The sequence below is a fragment of the Kwoniella europaea genome, chromosome 2 (genome assembly GCF_036810445.1).
Source record: "Kwoniella europaea PYCC6329 chromosome 2, complete sequence".
Lineage (NCBI taxonomy): Eukaryota > Fungi > Basidiomycota > Tremellomycetes > Tremellales > Cryptococcaceae > Kwoniella > Kwoniella europaea.
Window position 1 is genome coordinate 1,953,236 of NC_089488.1, and position 23,395 is coordinate 1,976,630.

A 23,395-nucleotide genomic window follows, 5' to 3' on the forward strand; every position below is an offset into this window, starting at 1 on the left:
AACTCGATGAGTTAATGTTATTGTTGCTTGGTGGGTGTATGGATGGATAATGATGAATCCAGGCACGGTTCATCTTGTATCTGTCAGAGGAATACCTCGTCTCGTCTACTTCCATTTCCAAATTGTTTACACATATCTCTACGAGTACTACTTGCACCAGACCTGTACATCCCATAAGCTGAAAGTTAGAGGGCACAGCGACCACCGAATCGTTCTGCATCTCCTTCCACCATACTGCACCGGACTTGCAACTGTAATTACGGTCTCACCTCACTCATTTCACAATGGTCAAACCAGTCTCAACAGGTAAAATGGCAGCGAATCCAGCTGAGACGGTCCAACCGTGAGTGCAGAACCGCAATGGACGGTATAACATGCTGCCATGACTGCTCTATCGACAGCAGTCGTAGTTAGATTACCTACCATCTGAAAGAGCCCAGCCAGCTGACCTTGTGTTCCTATTGCTCAGCGCCGTCCTCTACAAACTCATCATTTTCGCTGTATTGATGGCAGTAGCACCTATCGGAACGTACTTTATAGTCTTAACCTACTTTACAAAAGGTGAGCTAGAGTACAACCACGACGAGTCTACCAATCCCTGCCAAGGGTATTCTAAATCGAGGATAGGAGAGTGCTGATTCGCTTTGTATAAATGATAGGAAATACCATCGCCGCTGCGATCGCAGCTATCATAGCAGCCAACCTCGTCCTGATAGGTTATATAGTGGTAGCATGGTTGGAAGGTCCACCTGGTCCGATAGTACCGCCATCACCAGCAGGAGAAGTCAAGAAGAACAAGTAGTCACACATCCATCGTCATGATGAAGCTCTCATAGTGAAGCGGCGGTAGACGGTGTAAACATGTATAATCACAACTTTGACCATAATCACAGCACACAGTATCGCGGATCCCATCATACTCATCATACTCTTCTGTCCTCTATCGAACAAAGCGCCGTTCCATGTGTTATGAGAGTGCTGTGCTCGTCTGTGCGTACGAGTAGTGTTATCCCCTCTTGATGCGATCAAACCGGATACTGGACAATGTTGATTCAACATTAATTCTAACGAGTCACGTTCATTTCCTAATTGTGTGACGATCATGCTTGGAAACTCCCTTCTCTCATTGAAAGCTAAGGCATGCTCGGGGTTGGTTTCAGATAGCATTGTGCTGCATGTCGATAGCAAGGTGTGTCTTTGCATCGATTGCTCGTAGATCTTACCGGCGGATCAACCAAATTAAACTCCAGTTACTCCCAGTTATCGCGGTTCAATTGTTCATTCCTATTCAAATCCTCATATTGTCATTCATCTTTCCTTCATCTTTCATTCTTATCACTCTATTATCATTCTTATAATATCAAGACATACAGCACTATCGGCAATCAACCATAGTCTACGTTGATCATCCCTAGTTCACTCCTAAATCGACGATAATACAGCCTTGTCCATTCGATCTGCTCCTTGTTATATCACCTCACTTCCCTCGAATGGCTCCTCTTTCATTACATCTCCATCATGCCAAGTTCCAAATCATCCATAGACCATAGAGATGTCTACTACCGACTAGGCAAATCAGCAGGCTACAGAGCCAGATCAGCGTACAAGCTCTTACACCTAGATGAAGAATTCGACTTGTTTACTGGCGTACAGACCGCCGTGGATCTATGTGCGGCTCCAGGAAGTTGGAGTCAGGTTTTGGGTCAGAAGCTCACAGATGAAGGACGGAAGATAGTTTCAGTCGATCTACAACCTATGGTACGTTACACCTCCCTACACTGACTTTTCCGATCAGAGATAAGGCTAATCTCAAGTTGTCGATCCTAATTGATGATTAAAGGCACGTTTACCCAATATAACGATCCTTCAAACTGATATTACCCTCCCCTCGACTATTCCACTGGTGCTAGATGCTCTGGGAGGAAGGAAAGCGGACTTGGTAGTTTGTGATGGTGCTCCGGATGGTATGTGCAGATTCTATCAGCGGAGTTACGTGAAATGATGCGAGCTGATGGGGGCATGATCATTGTTAGTCACTGGTGTTCACGATTTAGATGCTTATCTACATTCACAGCTTCTCTTAGCGGTGAGTTGTGAACTCCTTGGCAATAAGCGGAACTCACCTCATCATTCTTGTTTTATTTCCAGGCAATCACGCTATCCCTCACCCTTCTAGCTCCCCATTCCACACTCGTATTCAAAATCTTCTTATCGCCGTTGGACCCTCAAGCTGCCTTGCTAGCATCACAGTTGAGGTGTTTCTTCCCCGGCCCATCGTCCGGCGAAGAGGAGTATGAAGAATTTGACCTATCGGAAAACGATGATATAGATCAGGATTTGAAGGATGGCAAAATGCAAGTTGATGAAACTGTATCATCTAATGCTGGAAGAGATGGGTACGATCTTAAAGGGAGGAGGGGTGGTGTATGGGTGAGGAAACCTAGAAGTAGTAGAAAGGGTAGTGGTGGTGAGTGTCGTCGGTCCTGACAAACCTTCAACTAAGCTTATTCTCCAATACTGGATACCAGAGGCATTCATCGTTTGTCGAAATTTCGATCCTTCCCGAGTACCTCTACCAAACACCTTTTCAGAGTCGGCTCTCGCTGAACTTCGTCAGCAGACAAGTGGAACCCTCACGTTGGACTCGCTCGCTTCACTTGGTACAAGTGAAGTCAAGAGCTCGAACGAATGGGAGATGATAAAAGCATATGTAGGAGGAGGGGATCTGAAGTGTGTATCAGTTTATTAGCACATCATGCAACTGGTACTGATAAGTCAATTGCTGTGGTGACATAGTCCAATAACGGCTTTTCCAACACCCTCGAAAGCGAAACCGACTGCTCCTCCTATAAACCTACAGCCGTCCAATTCTCCTTCAGATCATCATGAACAGCTGTCTACCTCGCCCAAAGCATTATTCGCGCATCCCACACCTTTAGATGGACCACCAGAATACTTTTCTCCTAAAGCATCACCAGAACCAACGAGTCCCACTCGCCGAAGCAAGGCCGCTCCGACTTTTCTCTCTCCCGAGCGACTTCATCTCGACACGAGGCGCCTCGCAGGCCCAGCCGCCAGAGCAGCAGCAATGGCTTATGGTTCGTCAGACCTACCTGAAGGAAGTTCCAGGCAATCATCCCTTGACTCACTCACACCTAACCCTTCCCCCATCCACCTCAGTGACCCAAGTAGACCATGGGCATCGTCCTCGCATGTCCCACCATCATCGCATCACTCAGCTTCAGCTCAACTCAGTGTACCCGCACCTCAGAATCGAGATCGTTCCAGCTCAAATGCAAGTGTATTATCTGCGACCTCAGCAAGGGACGATTACCTCTCCGCTACGACACCTTTGATCTCTCCATCGTTGAGCTCAAGCTCGAGAACAGACTTGTTTTTCTCCTCATCGACTAAGGATTCGTTACCTATCCCGCCGAGGGCTCTACCCAACGCTGCGAAACTCGGTCGAGGCTTACCTTCGGGAATGGCCAAGAACGAAGATCGATCAGCGAGTATGCCAACCAGAAGACCTAGTCAAGTTCAGCGTGAGGAACGGACTTCCGCTTGGGCAGAAAGTAGTTCCGGAGTAGGATCGATAGATCTCACATCTCCTTTTCCATCAAGTCAGGGTCATACACCTAGTAATTATTCAGGATTACCCATTAGAGATGATTTGAAATTCGGTTTCGAAGAGATAGGCACTACTTCCAGATTACGTTCTGTCTCGAATCCTACTTCGATATCTATACCTGGTACACCGACCTCGACGAATTATTCTCCAGCAACATCGAGATTCCTGAAGAGTAATCAGATAAATGAACCGCTAGCTACTCTGCCTACTTTACCTGATGTTAATCGGTATACTACGCCGACTAAGAATAGGATGGGTCATGGGAGAAGGGAATCTCAGCAGTTGGAGAGAGAACACAGTCAAGCTAAGGAGGGTGTAGGATGTAAGACGGGAGATATCGTTGGACCTGAACATGAAGACGACCAAGAAAATGAAGGGAAAGATAAGAAGAGTAAGAGGAAGGGGTGGAAGTTGATCAGCAAATTAGGTGAAGGTGCATTTTCAGCTGTGTGGTCTGCCATAGCTTTATCCGACTCAGACAATCTCAAAAACAAGAGCAACAGTGAAGGTAGGATAGCCGCATTGAAACTGATGGATCGACAATTATCTTTAACCGATTCACGAACTCGAATATCTTTCTTGAGAGAAGTAGAAGTATTGAGACATATCTCACATCCTTCTATCGTATCGTATTTGGATAGTTTCACAACCCCCACACACCATGTGTTGGTTTTAGAACAACTCAAAGGAGGTGAATTGTTCGATTTGATGTCGAATGAAGAAAATAGGAAACGAATGTTACTTCCCTCTCCTACTCCTTCGTCAGGGGATGAGAATGGATGGGATGAAGATGGCGAGGGTTTTATAAGGAGGATATTCAGTGAGCTCACTAGAGCGGTGGGGTGGTTACATGAAGTAGGGGTAGTTCATAGGGATATCAAATTGGAGAGTAAGTTGATGTTTGATATCTGCATATATCACATTGGCAGTCCTTAGCCTTCCTTTGATAATAGATGTAATATTGCAGAATAAGCTAATTTAAATTTTTCCAGATATCTTATTCACCATCAACCCTTTCAGTCTCCCACCCACATCGACCAATTCAATACCGCTCCATCTCTTACCTACCAACGCACCTTTGATCAAATTGACAGATTTCGGTTTATCCAGATTCATATCCACTTCTTCACCACTACTTCAAACTCGCTGTGGATCCGAATCGTTCGCTGCTCCTGAGATCATCATGGGTAAACCATATGATGGGAGAGAAACGGACTCGTGGGCTATGGGAGTGGTTTTGTACGGGTTGGTAGTTGGTGAATTACCTTTTGATCGTGATGATGATCTCTCCGGAAGTGTACAGGGACAAGGTGAAGTGAAACTCCGAGGGGGAAGTAGAAAAAGAATGATGAAAATCGCTAAATGTGAATATACCTATCCTCGCGGTTTGAGATGTACGAGTCAAGTGAAAGAGGTGATTGATAAACTATTGGTGAGAGATCCAAAGAAAAGATTGAAAGTGAACAGTAAAGACATATGGGAATTGGATTGGATGAATCACACTAAACCTGGTGGATTACCTAGACCATCGACCTCTAATGAGGGTATGACGAGGGATGGGAAGATTGTTAGAAGAAAAGTGTTGGATGGATTTCTGGTAGAAGAGGATGGGATTGAAGAAGTTGCTAGAGCTGAGCATTAATCATTAAGCAATGAAAAGATGATCATTCAGTGTATGTAAAGTGGATGATATATAACCAAGGACAATCAGTCAAAATCGAATGTAAGTATAATCAAAGTAGTACCTGTCTGTATATGATGTGTAATGTATGTATGGTATATCGTATCGAACGATCTATTGCAAAAGAACCAGCTCAAGAAAATATACATGATCGACCGTCTCTCTGTTGTACACTATAATAACAATGATTGATGATATGAAATATATAATATAAATATTTGATGAACCATAAAACGTATTCCCCAAATCCAAGAAAAATCAAGTTATGACTGTTACACCTGTAAGTTGTGAGTAACAGAAAGATAGAGATCAAATGTGAAATAACGATAATCGACTAACTAGTTATGATGGATCCCAATCTAAACTATTCCAGTAATTTCCTCAATCATGACCACACACGTACGATGAAACATGAACAAAAGATAAGTGAAAGATCATTTCCAAATCGTTACCCAATCAAAATTCCAACGGATACCTCATCAACAAATAATTTTCTGCCTGGTTCCGAGGTACTATCCACGTAGTACCTCAATAAGCTTCATTCCCTCCACCACCTACATTTACATCCCCCCACCATATCCCTCCATTATACACCCCACTCTCTTCACTTCCCATCGTAAGTCTCATACCCATATTAATACCCAAATTACCACCTAAGTAATCATCACCGACATTCACGATGTTGTCCGATCCCGAGGCAAAATTGGCAATTCCGTTGTTGTTGTTATTGTTGTTGCTGAGATTGAGTTTATCATCATTACCATTGGGTTGTTCAATGTTGTGATTGGGAGCAGAACCAGAAGAAGTATAGATGGGAATTAAAGGTACATTGGTGGAGGCGACAGTTTTGATTGATTCAGGTGAATTATCACTTTCCTCTCCTCCTCCTCCTCCTCCTTCTCCATCCAGAAGATTCGAGTTGGTTCTGAACAATTCGGGAGTAGGTAATTCCTCGGTAAGTTGAGTGACATCAATGAACTGTTCGAAAAGATCGTCTTTCCCTCTCCCTCCCGTGACAATACCATTCCCATTACCATTCAAACGAACACCCAAGATTGTATCGTCGATGGTAGTCGGAGGGACCATCCCATTTTGGCTACCGTTACCGGGTTGCACTTGTGATTGTACCTGATTAGCTTGCAATTGGGAAGACTGGAAAGCCTCATAGGCCTGAGAGAAGATCTGCCACGTATCTAATGGTAATCCAGCGATTAGATTGTTTTCCTCTTGATTACTCATAATCGTCGTTGAAGAGGATGAAGATGATTGATAAGGCAATATGCCAGCCGCCAGGTTGAGTTGAGTTTGATTATCGAAGAAAGTCTTATTTTGATCCAACTCAACTTGGTTTATGATTTCGTTCGGTGTCAGGTCGATACCCAGCGCATTCATGGTCGCAGAAGTACCAGCAGCGGTGGTGGTGGCTCCCGGAGCAAGCGATGGTTTGGAAACCTTCGACATCGACTCTTTGACCTCGGCCATCAAATCTTTGGGAGTCTTCAAATTCGACGACACGACGTTTTGGAGAGCAGTGGCAGAGCTGACCGCATTGGAAGATTGCCTTTTCCTCTTTCCGCCACTCTTCTTGACAGAGCCCGGTGAATCCACATTCGACATTGCAGGTGTTTTGGCCTCGGGAGTTTGACCAGTGCCAGATGGCGTAGCAGGTGATCCTTTAGCCCCTTTCGCCCGTTTGGCGGGAGGGGGTTTGAGGTCCTCTACTCTGAGGGATTTGTGTCGGGCGGCGATAGCTTCGACAATATTAGCTGGTGAGCTACCAACAGGTTGTTGAGCCAAAATTTGATTTCCAGTTAATGGCGCTTGCGGTTGTGGTTGTGGTCGAGATTGGGATTGTGATTGGGCTTGAGATTGGGTTTGAGCTTGAGCTTGATTTTGAGCGATAAATTGAAGTTTGGCTTTATTCAATGCGGTGTTCATCTCCTTCAATAACATGTTACCACCAGGTTTATCGGTTAAAGCTCTGAACATCGATTGAGCTCTCGCCATCAATTGGCCCAGTCCTAATCTGATTCGATGCAGATCTGACACGTTGAGGATGTATCGATCAGATTCAGCTGCCGTACTGGCGTATAGAGCGGAGGTGTACTATATTGACCAGCTGGCCTCAGCTCTGAACCTCATATCCATATGTGAAATACAGTGCAACTCACCATCGAAACGATTTGCGGCCCAGCAGACATCTCTGGAGCACCCATTTCTTTCATCATCATTAAGAACATGGGTACTCTCTGTTCAGCCTCTCTGATGATGGGTAACAATTGCGCCAACTCATTCCTGTAAGCTTCTCTGTCTACAGAAGGGATTGAAGGGTTTTTCTCTGTATGATACGTTCAGTCAGCTACTGCGTCGACGCGAAATAATGCACAAACTCACCAAGCTTAGCTCGGACTTGGGTTTCCTGAGTTTTGATAAACTCGTAAATCTTGAGCGGATTGCCTTTGACATTACCACTTTGTCCTTGACTCTGCGATTGAGCTTGTTGTGGTGCTGTATCAGGTGCAGGAACATTGGGAGTTTGTTGCGTTGGAGCAGGTTGACTTTGCTGAGTGACCTGCTGAGCCAATCCTTCCAATGTACCCGTACCTGGTCCAGCGTTTTTAGCAGCTTCCAAGAACCTCTTTTGTTGTTCGCTCAATTGAGGTACTTGGCTCTGCGAGTTGGACAGAGGCCCTTGTTGGATCTGAGGACTAGGTTTCACCTGCTGTGGATTTTGTTGTACAGAAGGTTGTTGGAATTGCTGCTGAGATTGAACTTGCTGCGTAGGTTGTTGTTGAGCTTGAACCTGTTGCTGCGCCTGACCGACATTCTGTCGACTTTGCTGAATTCTCGCCATGAACAGGTTTTCAAGCGGTTGGAGAACTTGAGCGTAACATGCTCTAGCTTGCTGAGCGGCATTAGGAGTTGAGATGAGCGGTTGAGGTCCGTTGGCTTGCAGAGGCTCAGGAGCGAGACCTGATTGACCAGCTACGATCGTCCATCGAGATGGGTCGATCTGTACACATGTATACATTAGCATTGATCTCATCACGATTGATAAAAGAGTTAGGCTCACCTTCACACTTCCACCATTCTTCAATACAATCTGGAAAAGCTTGTACAAGTTCAAAGCTCTACCTTCGATAACCGGGTTCTGTACATTGACAGTTGGGTGGATCTGTTTCAGTGTATGCCAGAAATTCTCTTCCGGTAGATTCATCGATTCGAGTCCCATCAAAGGTGGAGCAGGGGCAGGTGCAGCAGGCGCTTGTGGCTGAGGCTGTGTTTGTTGAACAGCGCCAGGTGCCCATTGTTGCTGCTGCTGAGGAACGAACTGTTGCTGCTGTTGAGCTTGTTGTTGCTGAGGTGCCGCATTCTGTTGAACTGGAGTCGAAAATTGTTGCGGAAGCGCCATCTGATTCATAGTTGGCGTGATCAACTCGATAGGATTATTTTGGCTTCCCTGTTGAGAAGGTTGTCCCTGGTATGAGCGTTGTCTAGCATGTTGAGGCTGAGTAGGCATCTGGGCTTGCTGGGCCTGTTGACCTTGCTGCTGTTGATTTTGAGCTTGCATTTGACTTCGAGTCTGGTCTTGAGCACCCATTATCCGATCGATATTGCCTTGGGCTATTTGGCGTAAAGCGGTCGGATCCATAGCCATCAACGCTTGAGTCGCATTAGGCGCTTGCATACTACCAAGTTAGAATCCCATCGTATCAGCGCTCTGTTACAAGATGATCAGAAGATTGACTCACAAAGCGGTAGCAACGGTGAGAGCATCTTGAGGGATGATCAAACCTCGTTTCTTGATCTCGGCAACCAACAATAATAGATGGTATCTACTCATCTGCTCATTCGCACCAGAACTACCAGATTGTAAACTCTCGAACAACTTCTTGGCGATTAACGATGTGGCATTAGTGAGTTTATCATTTGGCCAAAGAGGGATCTGCTCAAAGTACTGCGTTCTGCCGGGTCCACCACTCGTATTCGCTGGAGGAGCCATCGAACCAGATGCGAGATTAGGGGTCTGCATCTGAGGGGTCGATTGGGTAGGCGCTGTCTGAGATTGATGTGGTTGTGGTTGAGGTCTCTGAGGTTGTGAGACAAGTTGCTGTTGAGCCATCTGAGGGGTTTGCCGTTGACCTTGTTGGACTTGCGGTTGAGGAAGGTTTTGCTGTAACATCTGATATGGCTGATTCAGATTTACACCCAAACCTGCTTGAGGAGCACTGGCGGTGACATTAGGTACAGGTTGTTGAGGTGACGCCATAGGTAAACCAGGTTGTTGCATTTGGGGTGTTTTCAGTCCACTTCGTTGTTGACGTTCCTTCATCTGTTGAAGCTGGAAAGAGAATGTGCCTAGTCAGCTTGAATACATATGAAGATTATGAATGGGCTTACCGCTTCCAATTGCGACAACGTATTCGCGTACTGATTGCCTTGCTGTCCTTGAGCCATATTAAATTGGCCATTATCAGAAACGATTCTGGGTTGTTGCTGTTGAGGTACTTGTTGTTGGGGCGGTTGGGGTTGTTGCTGTTGCATCTGCTGAGAAGGAGGTCTCTGTTGCTGCTGTTGAGGTTGTTGTGATTGCTGATTGGGCATTTGACCGGGGAAGCCCATCCCTATACCCATCTGACCATTGATACCAACACCGATCGGTTGCTGTTGTGAAGGCTGTTGCTGTTGTTGCTGCTGTTGAACTTGTTGTTGCTGTTGCTGCAATTGAGCTTGCGCTTCTCTAGCTCGCTGCTGTTGAGCATTGGTCATCATGTCGACGGTACGTTGCATATCTTCCATCGCACGTTGGGCGTTACCACCATGTTTCTTCATCACAGCTTGTGCGAGATCAGGTCTGTTTCGGAACAGCTCAGCAATTTGTGGGTTGATATTGTTCAGATTGGCGGCTTGTTGCAATTGCATCGCTTGCTGGGATGCTTGTGGCTGTGGCTGCTGTTGCTGTTGCTGTTGCTGGAGAGGTAGTCGCATCTGCATTTGCTGCTGCTGAGGTGGTTGTTGTTGGTTTTGTACTGGTGGATGGGTACCGTTGGTCGCTTGGGACAACATGCTATGTGGGAATATGATTGATCAGCGTCTGCCTCAACTAGATGGCAGTGGATGACGTCAAGTAAAGTAGGAGGATAATTGATGGGACGAGTAGGTAGAGGAATGATTCACAATGATGAGGGCTGATTGAGATCGACGAAAACATGTAACTCACTTTGACAACATCAGTCGCCTACCTTGTTCTGAATCGCCCAACATGCTCATATTCATCCCTTGTAAGTTCTGCATCTGCTGCTGCGGTTGTTGTTGTTGTTGTTGCTGTGGTTGTTGTTGAGGCTGTTGCTGCTGTTGAGAAGGATTAGGTTGCAGTGCTAAACCTTGCTGTTGCGAATGTATACTATAGCCCTGTTGTGGTTGTTGGCCATACATCTGTTGCTGCTGAGGCTGTTGGGGTTGTTGAGGTTGTTGGTGATTCATCATATTCGTATTCATGTTCATGTTCATACCAGGTAATCCAGCCATATTCATTTGTTGAGCCATACCTTGAAACTGCTGCTGTTGCTGTTGGTTTGGTTGTTGTTGCTGCTGTTGTTGCTGGGGGTTTATACCCAATCTTTGTTGTTCCATCCTAGCTACATTTTGACCTTGTAACCTGTTAAACATGGGTAACATGATATTCTGTAATGCGCCATTCAGATCATTCGCACTTTTCTGTTGCGCTTGCGCGGGATTCATATTGATGTTACCTTGTTGAGGTTGCATCGGGTTCTGATTGAGATTGGGATTGGGATTGGGATTTTGCACCTGTTGGTTCTGGTTGGTCAGGGAGGCGAATAAAGCTGGATTGAGTTGGGCGGGGTTATACCCGTTGGATTGTAGGTATGGGTTCGACATGATGCCTATATTGTGTGGATGGATGGTAAGACTACTTCTTCCAAGAAGACAGAATTTCACATCGTACAATGCTTACCTGTGTGAGGTAGGGATCTTCTTCTGTCCCTCTGGAAGGATGCTTCTTGATCGAGCTACACCGACGTAGTTTCGGGGCGAGATACAAAGGCGTGTTGAGAGGAGAGGGTAGACGGGTAGAAGATTGATCTTCCTCCTTCAACGACTATGACCTCCGTCGGTGAAGACTCTGGAGCGTAAAATGGTCACGATGATGTCAGCATTGCATATGGAGAGTATAGGATGATTCGAGAAGGGCGAATCGATGGAATGGCTGTCAATACTCACCAAGAGTAGAACCAAGAGTAGAAGGAGCACAATCCCTCTGATGGCAATTTCACCTTGAATTTCGGTATACCCGGCCAACCTCGACGAGACCACCTGCTACCTCTTGCTTGCTATTCTCCTTTTCTAACCAGTCGGATGAGTTATTCTCTTGAGATGGAGTGAGAGATGATCAAGATACTCTTGCTTCCGAGCTGTCAAGATACGAATAAGATGATGAGATGATGAGATGATGAGATGAAACGGGTAAAGCGAGATGATCAATGGTTTATGATTTGATGATCTTTGGGGAACAGGCAAAGGGATTCAGGTATGTGCGCTTTTGTTGTGTATCTGTTTGTTGGTGGTTGGTATAGCGTTAAAAAGTCGTGTTCGTCCGTGTGTATTATTTTGATTTGATGATGATTATGGTTATGTTGATGGTCGTACAGTGAATCCCCTTTTCTCCTAGGTTGTAATCACACAACAGGTGTTTTGTCTTCTTTTCTTTTCTGCCTATATCAAGAGGAGGTTGAGCTCGATCGCGGTTACGTTGTTTTTAAGTTGACGCCCAGGATAACAGATAAACGGACGATCCTTTGACGCTCTTCCTCTTGCATCTGTTTGGTCGGTATAGTGTAGTAAAATCACTTGCAAGAGTATCGATAGCGTGATTAGAAGTCCATCATCCACAGCCAGCTGAACACAAGAGCACGAAAAGAACACTGAACACTGTTAACAGTCCCGTATACGACTCATCTCAGGTACAGGACTACCAACATATCACATAACTTGCTATGCATGTCTCACCTGCTAGTAGTATCCGAGTATCCCTTTTGCCACTTTTTCCTTACATCTCAATCCAATCACCGTTTTACTTTATCGGGTAATATTATTGCTTCACAACCCCATTTATACCCCGCATTCGCACAGACCACGAGACATGAAACCATGAAACCCGACAAACAGATCTGTCATCTGTCACGTAAAACAAGTGAAAACAGTCTGATTTAGAATGTTACAACACGATCAACAAAAGAATGGACAGATGCATCTATATGGTATTCATGAATATAGGGGTACTACTGAAGGTAAGAGGAAGATTAAGGGTATCGAATATCAGGTAATACTGCTGCCCCTACGGTTATTGGAATCCACTCTCAGAATCGCTACCAAGTCAAAAGCGTATTTTTTTTTACTTGGTGTTGGTCACTAACATGGTACCAAACACGTAGTCCCACACTTTTGAAGTAACACCGAAACCGAGTTCAAAGTCTGTACAATTAACATATCAGTTGAACATCCCATTTTGAAAGACAGATAGTAACTCACTCTTGTAATGATGAGCGAGGTGATATCGTTTCATCTCAGCGAGATAGGCAGGCAACTTGGTATGATGAAGAGCGTAGTGTCCTACCGCATCAAATAGTATCAGCATCAGCTCAAGATCAAATGGGCAAAAGGCGAACTGCGACTTACCCATATCATACATGACGTACATAGCGAAACTCCCACTGATAATCCCATTAGCAATAGCCTTAGGGAATAGCAAATGGGCAAGTCGAGTGAAGGGGGTCTGAAGTACGAAGAACAGTAAAGGTGGCATGACCAATCTCAACCTGTCCATCGGTAAGTAATGGTGAACACCATGTAAGAGGAAATGCAAGGTGATTGCCCAAGGTGCATCGGGAAGGTAATAATCCAAATGGAACAAAAATCGATGAAGGAGGTATTCGAGGATCGTCCAAATGACAACACCGACGGCGAAACATGTGAACCATGATGAGAGGGAGAACACGGTGGCTGTGGGTAATACTGAGAGGTTGGGAGGGAATTGCAAGAGTTGTTTCGCAGACAATGAGCTGTCAAGTGTAACCGTTAAGAGTCAGCATCACAGAACCAAATACAGATTTTCTCATTCTCAATTCTGTCGTTTGGATAGAGGAGAAACAGATGCGAGGTAGAATAAACTCACGGATCATTGAATTGCCCAACACTCAATGCCCCTAAAAACGCCGCAATAGGCCACCAAACAAGCGGTACGACGTACCACTGAGTCCTCGTGAAAGGTTCCAGCAGATCGCTACCAAACATCCTAGCAGACTCTTTCAGATGTCGCGGTTCGTGGACTTGAGAAAGGTAATATTCTTTCGTCCAAGGGGCGGTCCAAACTTGCATTAAGAGTGGTTTGGAGAGATCGATAAATTTGTTGGTATTGAAATCGGATAGGAGATCAGTCTCGTCTGGATGGAAATTTTCATCTGCTACCCAGTCTATGTACACGAGTCAATATCGATATCAAAACCAAAGAAAGATAGAACCAAAAGAAAAAGGCAATTACTCACCCTCACTGACGATCTTCTCTCCACCACCTAATTCACCGACCCTAAACTCCTCCATCATCTCATACGCAGCTTTACTATGTACATGTTGAGTCTCATCCGACATGACCTGACCTATGTCCCTTCCACCATATTCCAAGATGATATCATCTCCTCCCGGGTGATCTGGGAGGAAAGCAGTGAGATCATATACTTTTCCAGCATAGGTGACGAGTGTCGATGATCGGGTTGTATCTACCAAAACCCAAAATTTAGCTTTGCACGTGCAAAACAACACCGTGACACTCTTGCAGTTGGAGTGTCAACTTGTCACACTCACGTCTTGATACTTCTGCCAAGGAATATACTCTCCCTCTAGGATGAGAAGCCGAAGAAGTAGCAGATTTTGACATTCTGTTATCTGTTATACTCTAATTCGAATTCGATTTGAATGAGATGGTGGCGAAAAGTTGATTATGAGGGGAAAAAAGAACGTGTAAGATGCTGATGCTGGATTCTCAAATATACGTATACGTATACGAATAATGGAACAAGGGTACGAAAGGAGAGAAACGAAGAAGATGATGATGTCGATGTCGATGTCGATGAGGAGATGGATGTAGAATATACGAGTAGATGAATGAGAATATCGAAAACAAAATAGTCATGGTCGGGTCGGAACGTCACGCACAGCCCGGCAGACGTAAACAATAAAAAATCCATTAGGATTAGGATGCATTACAAAAACAAAAGCGATCATCATTAGGATTGTCAGTGGCAAACCTAATACAATATTACAAAATAATCCTAATCGATGTCAAAGGCCGCCGAACACGCGATCTTGCCAGCCGTATGGTATGGTACTGTAAGCATGTGCATATGGTATGAATTCACTCTGATGCATCTGTCTATCCAACCGACTATTGATATATATATGCCATTGAGCTGTTTCCTCTAGTTATATCGTTATATCCATACTTCCCTCAACATCATCCACTATGATAATGTGATCCAAATCCAAAAAAAAGAGAGAAACATGAACAATGAAAAGAAAAAGGGGTCTATAATGTGCAAGGGTATCTCTATCGTATATATTAGGAAGTGTTCCATTTCCCGCTGATTAGTCGATGATCACTGGACAATCTAACCTACCCCAAAACAAAGAACGAGAGGAAAGTAAAATGATAACAAGATGAGATGCAATATTCCCAGGACCCAGGATAAATAAAATAAATGAGATTATGAATTCAACGGAAAAAGGAAAAGGTATAAATGATCTGGTTGACCCTCCTGCAATGACGATTCTGAGTATCATGGTCGCCATCTACCGCACTCTCTGGTAGAACAACAAATAAGCGGTCTTCTCTCTCCCACCTATCAATCCGATCTTTCCACTTTCAGCCTCTTCCTTCGAGACGATCACATCCTCTTTGGGGATGTTGGTGACTAGTTCATCATCGAAATGGATCCATCCACCACCATCTTGTCGGGATACTGCTACGGTATAATGGCCTCCTGAAGCTGATGCACCGTGGTGGTAGACGACTGGAGTCGCAAACAAAAGGAAATCAGCTATCAGGATACGATCTACGAAGACGTGCTTAAATTGTGGGGAGATGGGAGCACTCACCTCCGAATAATTTATACTTGATCGCTCCGGCACCTCGTCTACCTGGCGATATGATTTCTACACCATCCCAAGAATCATTCATCAGCTTTCAATTTCTCTTCATAACGATATCTTTGAGCCGTTCGAACTTAGAGACATATCACTTACCAGGAGGAACAATCAATTCCTGTGAATACGCAATGCCTTTATCTTTCTTCACGACATTATATTCCTTCGGATCATATACAAACCTCTTCAAATGCAATATCCAGACTTGTGGGAAAGTCTCGATCAAGATCTGCTTGGTAGCGTCCACTTGAGCTTTTTTCGTCTGCGACCATACACCAGGAACGATCTCAGGTTCGGTGAGGTGTTTCAGCGCGTCTTCAATACTGAGTACGCTCGAAGATTGAATATCAAGTTGAAGTGGTTGATAAGGTTCGAGTGTGACCGAATCTTTTGATCCGGGAGTTCGCAGTAGACTTCTGATGGTTCCTCCGAATATACGCGATATGGCTGATTCTTTCGATTCGGTCGCTCGGACCACATGAGTCTTCTGTTTCTTACCTACTTCCAGCCAACCGGATTCATCACCTGCACCCGGTGAGACGGGTCGAGTGATCTCTCGATGATCGCTATCACCATTGGGAACTGCCTTTGCCACGTTCCGAGATACGGAGGGTTGAGTACGCGATAGGACGTAAAGTAATTCTTCGTGTAAGGTGTTTAAGAAAAACCCTAGGTATTCTTCAGCATCTTCTTGATGCCCTCGCTATGTGATCCAATAAAGTCAGATCGGATTCGGCTTTTAGATACTCGTGGTCCAGCTCACCCTCATAGAATCAAACCTCTTGTTCTCCTTCATGGCGTCATATACATTCTCAGGGATGAAAGCCTCCCTCCTTGGATCTTTGCCTTTACCTTTAGGTGTCGAAGTCCCACTAGCAGTTGTGCCATTAGGGAGGGGAGCGGAAGCTGGAGGGAATGGAGCGTTGAATTCTCGCAAAAATATTATCCTAGAAAAAAGTTGTATCAGTCTATTGTGCAGAGAGCCATTAAACATTCAGCCAACCCACATGGCCTCAAGAAGAGGTGTCTTTCTAGCCAAATCAGCTTTCAAACGTTTACCCAATTCTTCAAACAATTCCGTGAAGGGCGCGCAATATACGAGTACTTGCAAGATCTACACGAGACCCTTTCAGCTATGCACATGCAACAAAATCATCATGACAGCTGATGGGATATTTGACTCACAGTATTGGCGAAACACATATTACCAGTATTGATCAGACCTCTAGGTAAAGTCGCCTGAGCAGTTTCCTTACCTTTACCTTTGACACCTTCGCTCAATAATTTGGCTAATTCCTCCTGAGGTGTCATAGTAGCACCAACAGCAGCAGCGGCTGCATAGTTGAAGAGCACTTTCTTCTTCTCTACAGGTGCAGGAGGAGTGACATGTTCAGCGGAAGGTTCGAGAGATGGGAGTCTTGATGGACCCGCTTCGCTCTCAGCATGAGGAAGGGAAGTGGTTGATCTGGCGGGAGAAGGAGCTTTGGAAGGAGTGACGGATGATGAAGTTGCAGATGGTCCACGGACTAGCGCTGCCCAACTGGAATGTTTGATTTTGGGTTGAGGAGTAGAAATATCAGATGATTGAGGGGTGGGCTTGGTCTCGGATGTTTCGACTTGTGTTTTGGGTTCAGGTTTATCAATCTTGACTGGAGGTGTCGGAATATACAATACCGAAGGATCAACTTCTCCAAAGACAATCTTCTTGGCTTCTTCGCTTGCTTGGGGGTTTGAAGATTCTTTTGCATCACCGAAAGCAAATGTAGTTTTCTTCCTACTGGCTTCCTTTCTACCCTTCTTTGACCGGCTGACCTTCTTCTCAACTTTCAATTCATATTCCTTCACTTTGACTGTATCAGGAATGAATTTCCTCAAAATAGCAGAGTAAGCGTTTGACTTTTCGGAAATACGGTCTGGTTTCCCACTTGACAATCTAAGAGGATCAAACGATGTAGAGGGCAAAGTGGCATTTCGTTTCTTTCCCGAAGTACTTGAGCTTGCGGAGGCCATAGAAGGACCCGACACTCGTCTCGAAGCTGATCCAGACTTAGGGGAAGTGATTCCGGCTAATCCCTCTCCGACAAAGGTCCATGATGACTGGGGCTCAGCGGATTGAGAAGTGATTGTAGGTAAGTCACCTTCGGGAGCCTTAGGCGTCTGAGCTGACACAGGCGATGAGACGGTGGTAGCGGCGGTGGACTCCGTAGCATTGGTAGTCGAAGCGGAAGCGGATATGTTGGGATTGGTAGAATGGGCAGAGGAAGATACTGGTGTTTCAGACTTAGTTGTTAGACTCAGACCATTCTCAGTGTCGTCTTTCCCGCTCTTGATATTCTGTACACTAGGTTCTTCAGCCTGGGGTTCAGCTTTGGGCGCCAGATCGTGCGAATGCCCGTTCGGTACAGTAGTGGCTGCCGAGCTTTGATCGATAGTAGAAGGAACTGCGGAAGGAGGTTGAGAGGATTGCTCGAACGCGGAAGAAGGGGTATCACCATTAGGAACAGGAGTTGATGACGGTTGGGAGTTCGCTCTAGATCCGGATGCGGACGAAGGAGTAAAGCTGAAACCTGCTGCCGAAGGGTTAAGACTTTTACTGAATGATCTCTGACCGCCTAGTACAGAGTTGGGAGGTATATATCCATCCTGGTATCCACTGTATCCCCCGTAGTTAACATGAGGCTGTTGCTGATGCGGCTGATAGCCTGGATAACCTACACCTACACCATAGGAGTACGGGTGGTTTGGGGGATAAGTGGGATGGAATGACTGATGATGCTGTGAAGGAAGTATATGGCCGTTTGTGCTTGGGTCGTGTGAAGGGAAAATTGGCGGTTGATGTGGTTCTGGTTCTTCTGTATTTCCGTTAAGTTGATTGGGTTGATTGGGATATTGTTGTTGTTGATATGATTCTTGTGGAATTGAATACTGTCCTTGTTGAGGGTATACGCCGTATGGAATATGTTGGTACGTTTCTGGTGGATATCCTGCATAACCATTTTGCATAGTCGCTGGACCTGGACCTCCTCCGCCACCCATCTGCATACCTGGATAACTACCGTAAGGATGCTGATGATACATTGGTTGGTAGTTCTGATGTGGGTAAGACTGAGATGGATCTTGATATCGATTATACTGCTGAGATGCGGATGAGTTGTAAGGAACGTTGTGTGAGTGGGAATGACGTGGTGGCTGAGGAGGGTAATATGGTTGGGGTGGTTGATACATGTATGGAGCGTGAGGGACATGTTGTTGTTGCTGCTGTTGGGAATATGCAGAGTAAGGTGCAGAGTGTATGGAAGCATAAGTGGGCATGGCAGGTGGCGGTTGAGGAGGAGGGTTGTTGGATATCGATGGGGAAGTGGAAGGATCGGGCTGAGGTTGGAAAGGGGTAGGAGGTTGAGACGAGTTGGGAAGAGGAGGCAACGTCGATGTCGACGCCATTTGAGCCTGCATCTAAAGAGGAAATCAGCAACGATCAAGGAAGACGAATAGATAATAAACGATCGAATGCCACGGAGTTCTATAGGGAAAGGAAGGTTGACAATTCAAGCAACATAATTGTGATCCTTGTTTGATGCCTTGCGATAGATTGACACTTACGATGCACAGGATGATACGATACCTACACTGATGACTTCTATCGAGTGACCAGAGCAGATGCAGGAGAAGAGGAGTGAAACGTCGGAACCGAGTCGAGAGGTGATGGGATTGATTCCGAGTCGTTTAAGTGCAGGTTGTCGAGAGCTATCTCGAGAGGTAGGTAGCTCTTTTTTCGGGACCAAGTGAGATTCGGTCAGATGTCGCAGGGGTGCAAGATACTGTGATCTGAGAGGTGAGAGGATTCAGGCTATATTGGTCAGTGGTGAGATGAGTTATCATTCATGATTCATGCAGTAATCGTCAACTCACCATTTATTCAGTCTGTCATCATACTCATACTCATCATACTCGCATTCGATGGGGTTGTGCTCTATGGGAAGTGGAGGTTCTCCCATTAGTTTTATTCCCCTTTATTCCCTATTTATCCCGTCTGGGCCTGAATCACGTGATCCACGAAAATCACTCTGAAAATCCACATTTGCTCCCTCCCTCCGAAAATTACACTCACTTGGAAATCTCAAATCCACAACCAGTCAAAGTCATCCTGACATATTTACACCTACAAAAATCACTACTCAAGATCGTCTCGAGATAGAACGTACGACTGCAAGACAGACGACGATATAAAAAAATTCACAAATCCATTCTTTCTTTCCTTACCAACCAATCTATAATCCACAATGGCTTTCGGTTAGTCAACGATGCCTTTTCCCTTGGGATCTCTGTACTAATGCTTTGACAATTAGGTGATCGAGGAGGACGAGGTGGTGCTCGAGGCGGAGGACGAGGAGGTTTCGGTGGAGGACGTGGTGGTGGCGGTGGTGGTAGAGGTGGATTCGGTGGTGGTGGTAGAGGTGGATTCGGTGGTGGTGGTGGAAGGGGTGGACCCAGAGGGGGTGGTGCCGCCAGGGGTGGTCGAGGTGCACCAAGAGGTGGTGCTGGAAGAGGTGGTGGTAGAGGTGGTAAGCCAGGAATGGGTAGGAAGGGACCCGGTGCCGTCACACTCGAACCTCACAAGCACGCCGGTGTGTACATCGCCAAGGGTAAAGAACACCTTTTGGTCACTAGGAATATGACTCCAGGAGAATCAGTATACGGTGAAAAGAGAGTATCAATCGCTTCGACAAACGCTGAAGGTGAAGAAGAGAAAATCGAATACAGAGTTTGGAATCCTTTCAGAAGTAAATTGGCGGCTGGTATCTTGGGTGGTTTAGATAACATCTTTGTGAGTTCAACGGCAATCATTTGTACGCAGCCGTACCCCCAGTGACAATGCTGATGTCTGTAACTGGCATTGTGTAGATCAAACCAGGTGCTAAAGTGCTCTATCTTGGTGCTGCTTCCGGTTCTTCCGTCTCTCACGTATCCGATATCGTCGGTCCAGATGGTGTAGTATACGCTGTTGAATTCTCCCACCGACCAGGTCGAGAATTGATCGGTATGGCTAAGAAGAGGACGAACGTTGTCCGTGAGTTGGATCATGCATCTCTTACCTCTCTTAGTAGTGCTGACGGTGGTATGACTAATAATAGCAATCGTTGATGATGCCCGACACCCTCAAAAATACCGAATGCTCGTTCAAATGGTCGACGTGATCTTTGCCGATGTTGCTCAACCTGATCAAGCGAGAATTATCGCTTTGAACGCCCATCATTTCCTAAAGAACGGAGGTGGTATCGTCATTTCCATCAAGGCAAACTGTATCGATTCTACCGCTCCTGCCGCTCAGGTATTCGCTAGTGAGGTCAACAACATGAGGAAAGAAGGTATCAAACCTAAGGGTGAGTACTGGAATCTCCCAAATTTACCTGAAATGTGACTGATGTTTTTGTACTGATGTATTTGTCGTGCTTGTACAGAACAACTTACCCTTGAACCGTATGAGAGAGATCACGCTATGGTAGTAGGAGTATACGAGAGACACTCGGGTAACTAGATGGGTGGATAAGAGGATGTACAGAAACCCCACAAATCTACAAAAGAAAAAATTTCATAATCCATAACATTTTCTTCTTCCCATTGCTTGACTTTCATTCTTCGTTTCGTTGTGTCTCTTCCGTTTTCAACTTGGTATCATCTTTGCTTACATCATATATAGCCTCGATGAGAATGTATGATCTGCTTCTGCCTTGCCTGGTCAATGTCAATCATTTGTGCTGTTAATTCGGTTTTATACATCATGCATCAAGGTAATTTCGATAACAGATGAAACTCGATCCTTATTCTACCTGACGGTGCAGTATACGAGCTAACAATTATGACAATTGTCAAAACCGCTCGCTCAGATACTTTTCGTGACAGGAGTATGAGGCAGTGAAACAGGTCTTTGGTTATTCTCGTTACCTGGAGGTGGTTCATCATCCCTTACTGAACAAGTAAAAGTTGACGAAGGTCTAGTCTGCACTTGTCTTTGCACTTGATCATCCCCATCCGGATTGAACAGTTCCACCATAGATTCCCAGTGGTAGGCTATCTTTCCATCAGAGCCAACCACTTTGGGGAAAATCGGTCTATAATCACTTGATCCCTTTTGACTTTCAATGACAGGTACGTTGACCTCGCTTGATAATCCCGTTCTTCGACCAGTCAAATCATATCGCGGAGGGAACAATGAATGTCCCAAATCGATCCTATCTCTCTGTGCAGAGAGATAAGTAGTATAATAATTCCACCAATCTAAAGTCATGTTCAATTCCTCTTTCTTCCCATTCCTATCCAAATTAAGTGTTTCCAATCCATGGAATTGATCTTTCTCAAATTCTCCTCGGAAGTTGATCAACCCAGATTCAACAGACACGATGTCCATGCACATGTGTTTGAAACCATTCGGAATTTCTTGATCGGCAATCTTACCTCCTCTTCCATTCATCTCTGTACATGGATGAGTCAAATTCGTTGAACCAGAATCGCCCATCCCACTATAACTCCTTAGGGAATTGCCATATCTGATTGAAGAGATACCGCAGGCGGTTCTTAGGATATTACTAAAACCATTTTTCAGATTGAGTTTGAGAACTCTCGTCCCAGATGAAATGCAGGATACTCTCGTAGGGAGAGGATCCCAATGATGTGTCGGATGAGGACATCCATACGCACCGAGAGTATTGGCGTACACCAATGACATGGGATTGTGCGTCAAAGAGGTGGGGATGGGAGATAGGCCCGTTGGAGGTGTGTCTCCTGGTGTGGAAAACCAGTCGATAGAGGAAGTCACAGAGCTCATGATGCAGAAGTTGAGTCAAGTTATATGGTATACAGAATAAGATTCGCACAGATATCACTCGACCTTATCGAAAGTTTCAAGGGGGCGTTCGTCTATCGTTTCTGTAGATATTGTTTGCTTGTTCACCATTAAGAAGGATTGAGAATGAAATAGGTTCTGTTGAGAATGTGTAGACGTTTTCCTCTCCTTTCATTTCAATGCTTCTTGTATGCCTAAAAAGTATTCCCAATCATGGCCAAATGGCTGGTCCCTCCGATCAGCTCGGGCGGCGTGCAGATACCACAAGGCAAGGCAAGTATCCCTCCTGTACTGTCTAGTCCAAAGAAGAGAGTTCTCATTGGGAGCGCCTGCAGATGCAGCCATGATTTTCCAACATTTCGATCCTCGCAACAATTCCATTTTCTAGCCGAACTCAGGTTCTCAAACGCAAGGTTTTGTGGTTTCTTTCAGTGACTTCTGCCACTTTGAGCTTGCTGTGCGGAGTCATTATTCTACAAGGTTTGGAAGGAAAAGATCCGCCTTGAAGTGTGCAAATACTTAGAAAGTTTGACTGTCAAGCTCATACCGTGCATTCATAGGTATTTTCATCGCTAGAGACCGAGTACGGTGAACAGAGCGTGACCTTTGTATGAGGATACAAGCCACCCTTGGATCCCAGGGTGCCGCTATCGAGCGATATGCATTGGGAAATATCATTATTGGAGATCGCTGCAATGTCGCTTCGCGCACACCGGTCCATCGTCCCTCGATATACTTATCCAAGTTGTTTACATGAGTGTCCCAGTCTACTACTTCCCTACTGTTTTTCAAATTACCGTCGCTGGCGTTTTGAGGTTGGTCCCAGATTCTACGGATATTGTCAAGGTTGTCAACAAAGGAGTTTGGCCGTCGGGTCAGACTTCTGGTATTTGGTCTAGCTGAGGTTGTATCCAAACCTTCATTCTGCCCCGGCGTCGACGAGCCAGGCGTACATAGGGTGGAGAAGCAGTCTATATCACTGCTCGATGTGGTAGATAGTGGAGGATTCATCATGCTGACGTTC

The 23,395-nt window shown here is 45.4% G+C and overlaps 7 protein-coding genes across 7 annotated transcripts; 3 read left to right on the forward strand and 4 right to left on the reverse strand.

The window, feature by feature from the left end:
• Positions 1-284: 284 nt before the first annotated feature.
• On the forward strand, positions 285-802 carry V865_007067 (uncharacterized protein; the record flags this gene model as incomplete). The annotated part of the gene is made up of 3 exons (XM_066230822.1): positions 285-343; positions 470-561; positions 660-802. The coding sequence occupies 3 exons, from the start codon at positions 285-287 to the stop codon at positions 800-802; spliced, it is 294 nt and encodes a 97-aa protein (XP_066086919.1).
• A 716-nt stretch (positions 803-1,518) lies between these two features.
• V865_007068 (uncharacterized protein) lies at positions 1,519-5,273 on the forward strand (the record flags this gene model as incomplete). Its single annotated transcript, XM_066230823.1, has 7 exons — positions 1,519-1,758; positions 1,841-1,964; positions 2,034-2,086; positions 2,149-2,467; positions 2,529-2,730; positions 2,797-4,520; positions 4,624-5,273. 7 exons carry the CDS (start codon positions 1,519-1,521, stop codon positions 5,271-5,273), a joined length of 3,312 nt encoding a protein of 1,103 aa, XP_066086920.1.
• Positions 5,274-5,840: 567 nt separating this feature from the next.
• V865_007069 (uncharacterized protein) lies at positions 5,841-11,213 on the reverse strand (the record flags this gene model as incomplete). The annotated part of the gene is made up of 7 exons (XM_066230824.1): positions 5,841-7,418; positions 7,484-7,650; positions 7,707-8,325; positions 8,386-9,001; positions 9,065-9,654; positions 9,714-10,380; positions 10,534-11,213. The coding sequence occupies 7 exons, from the start codon at positions 11,211-11,213 to the stop codon at positions 5,841-5,843; spliced, it is 4,917 nt and encodes a 1,638-aa protein (XP_066086921.1).
• A 1,513-nt stretch (positions 11,214-12,726) lies between these two features.
• V865_007070 (uncharacterized protein) lies at positions 12,727-14,265 on the reverse strand (the record flags this gene model as incomplete). Its single annotated transcript, XM_066230825.1, has 6 exons — positions 12,727-12,806; positions 12,864-12,944; positions 13,011-13,393; positions 13,507-13,804; positions 13,877-14,107; positions 14,193-14,265. The coding sequence occupies 6 exons, from the start codon at positions 14,263-14,265 to the stop codon at positions 12,727-12,729; spliced, it is 1,146 nt and encodes a 381-aa protein (XP_066086922.1).
• Positions 14,266-15,176: 911 nt separating this feature from the next.
• Positions 15,177-18,971, reverse strand: V865_007071 (uncharacterized protein; the record flags this gene model as incomplete). Its single annotated transcript, XM_066230826.1, has 6 exons — positions 15,177-15,397; positions 15,483-15,539; positions 15,630-16,233; positions 16,294-16,477; positions 16,538-16,644; positions 16,716-18,971. 6 exons carry the CDS (start codon positions 18,969-18,971, stop codon positions 15,177-15,179), a joined length of 3,429 nt encoding a protein of 1,142 aa, XP_066086923.1.
• An 839-nt stretch (positions 18,972-19,810) lies between these two features.
• On the forward strand, positions 19,811-21,066 carry V865_007072 (rRNA 2'-O-methyltransferase fibrillarin; the record flags this gene model as incomplete). Its single annotated transcript, XM_066230827.1, has 5 exons — positions 19,811-19,820; positions 19,877-20,355; positions 20,433-20,598; positions 20,663-20,911; positions 20,990-21,066. The coding sequence occupies 5 exons, from the start codon at positions 19,811-19,813 to the stop codon at positions 21,064-21,066; spliced, it is 981 nt and encodes a 326-aa protein (XP_066086924.1).
• Positions 21,067-21,411: 345 nt separating this feature from the next.
• V865_007073 (uncharacterized protein) lies at positions 21,412-22,353 on the reverse strand (the record flags this gene model as incomplete). Its single annotated transcript, XM_066230828.1, has 1 exon — positions 21,412-22,353. The coding sequence occupies one exon, from the start codon at positions 22,351-22,353 to the stop codon at positions 21,412-21,414; it is 942 nt and encodes a 313-aa protein (XP_066086925.1).
• Between the last annotated feature and the right edge of the window lie 1,042 nt (positions 22,354-23,395).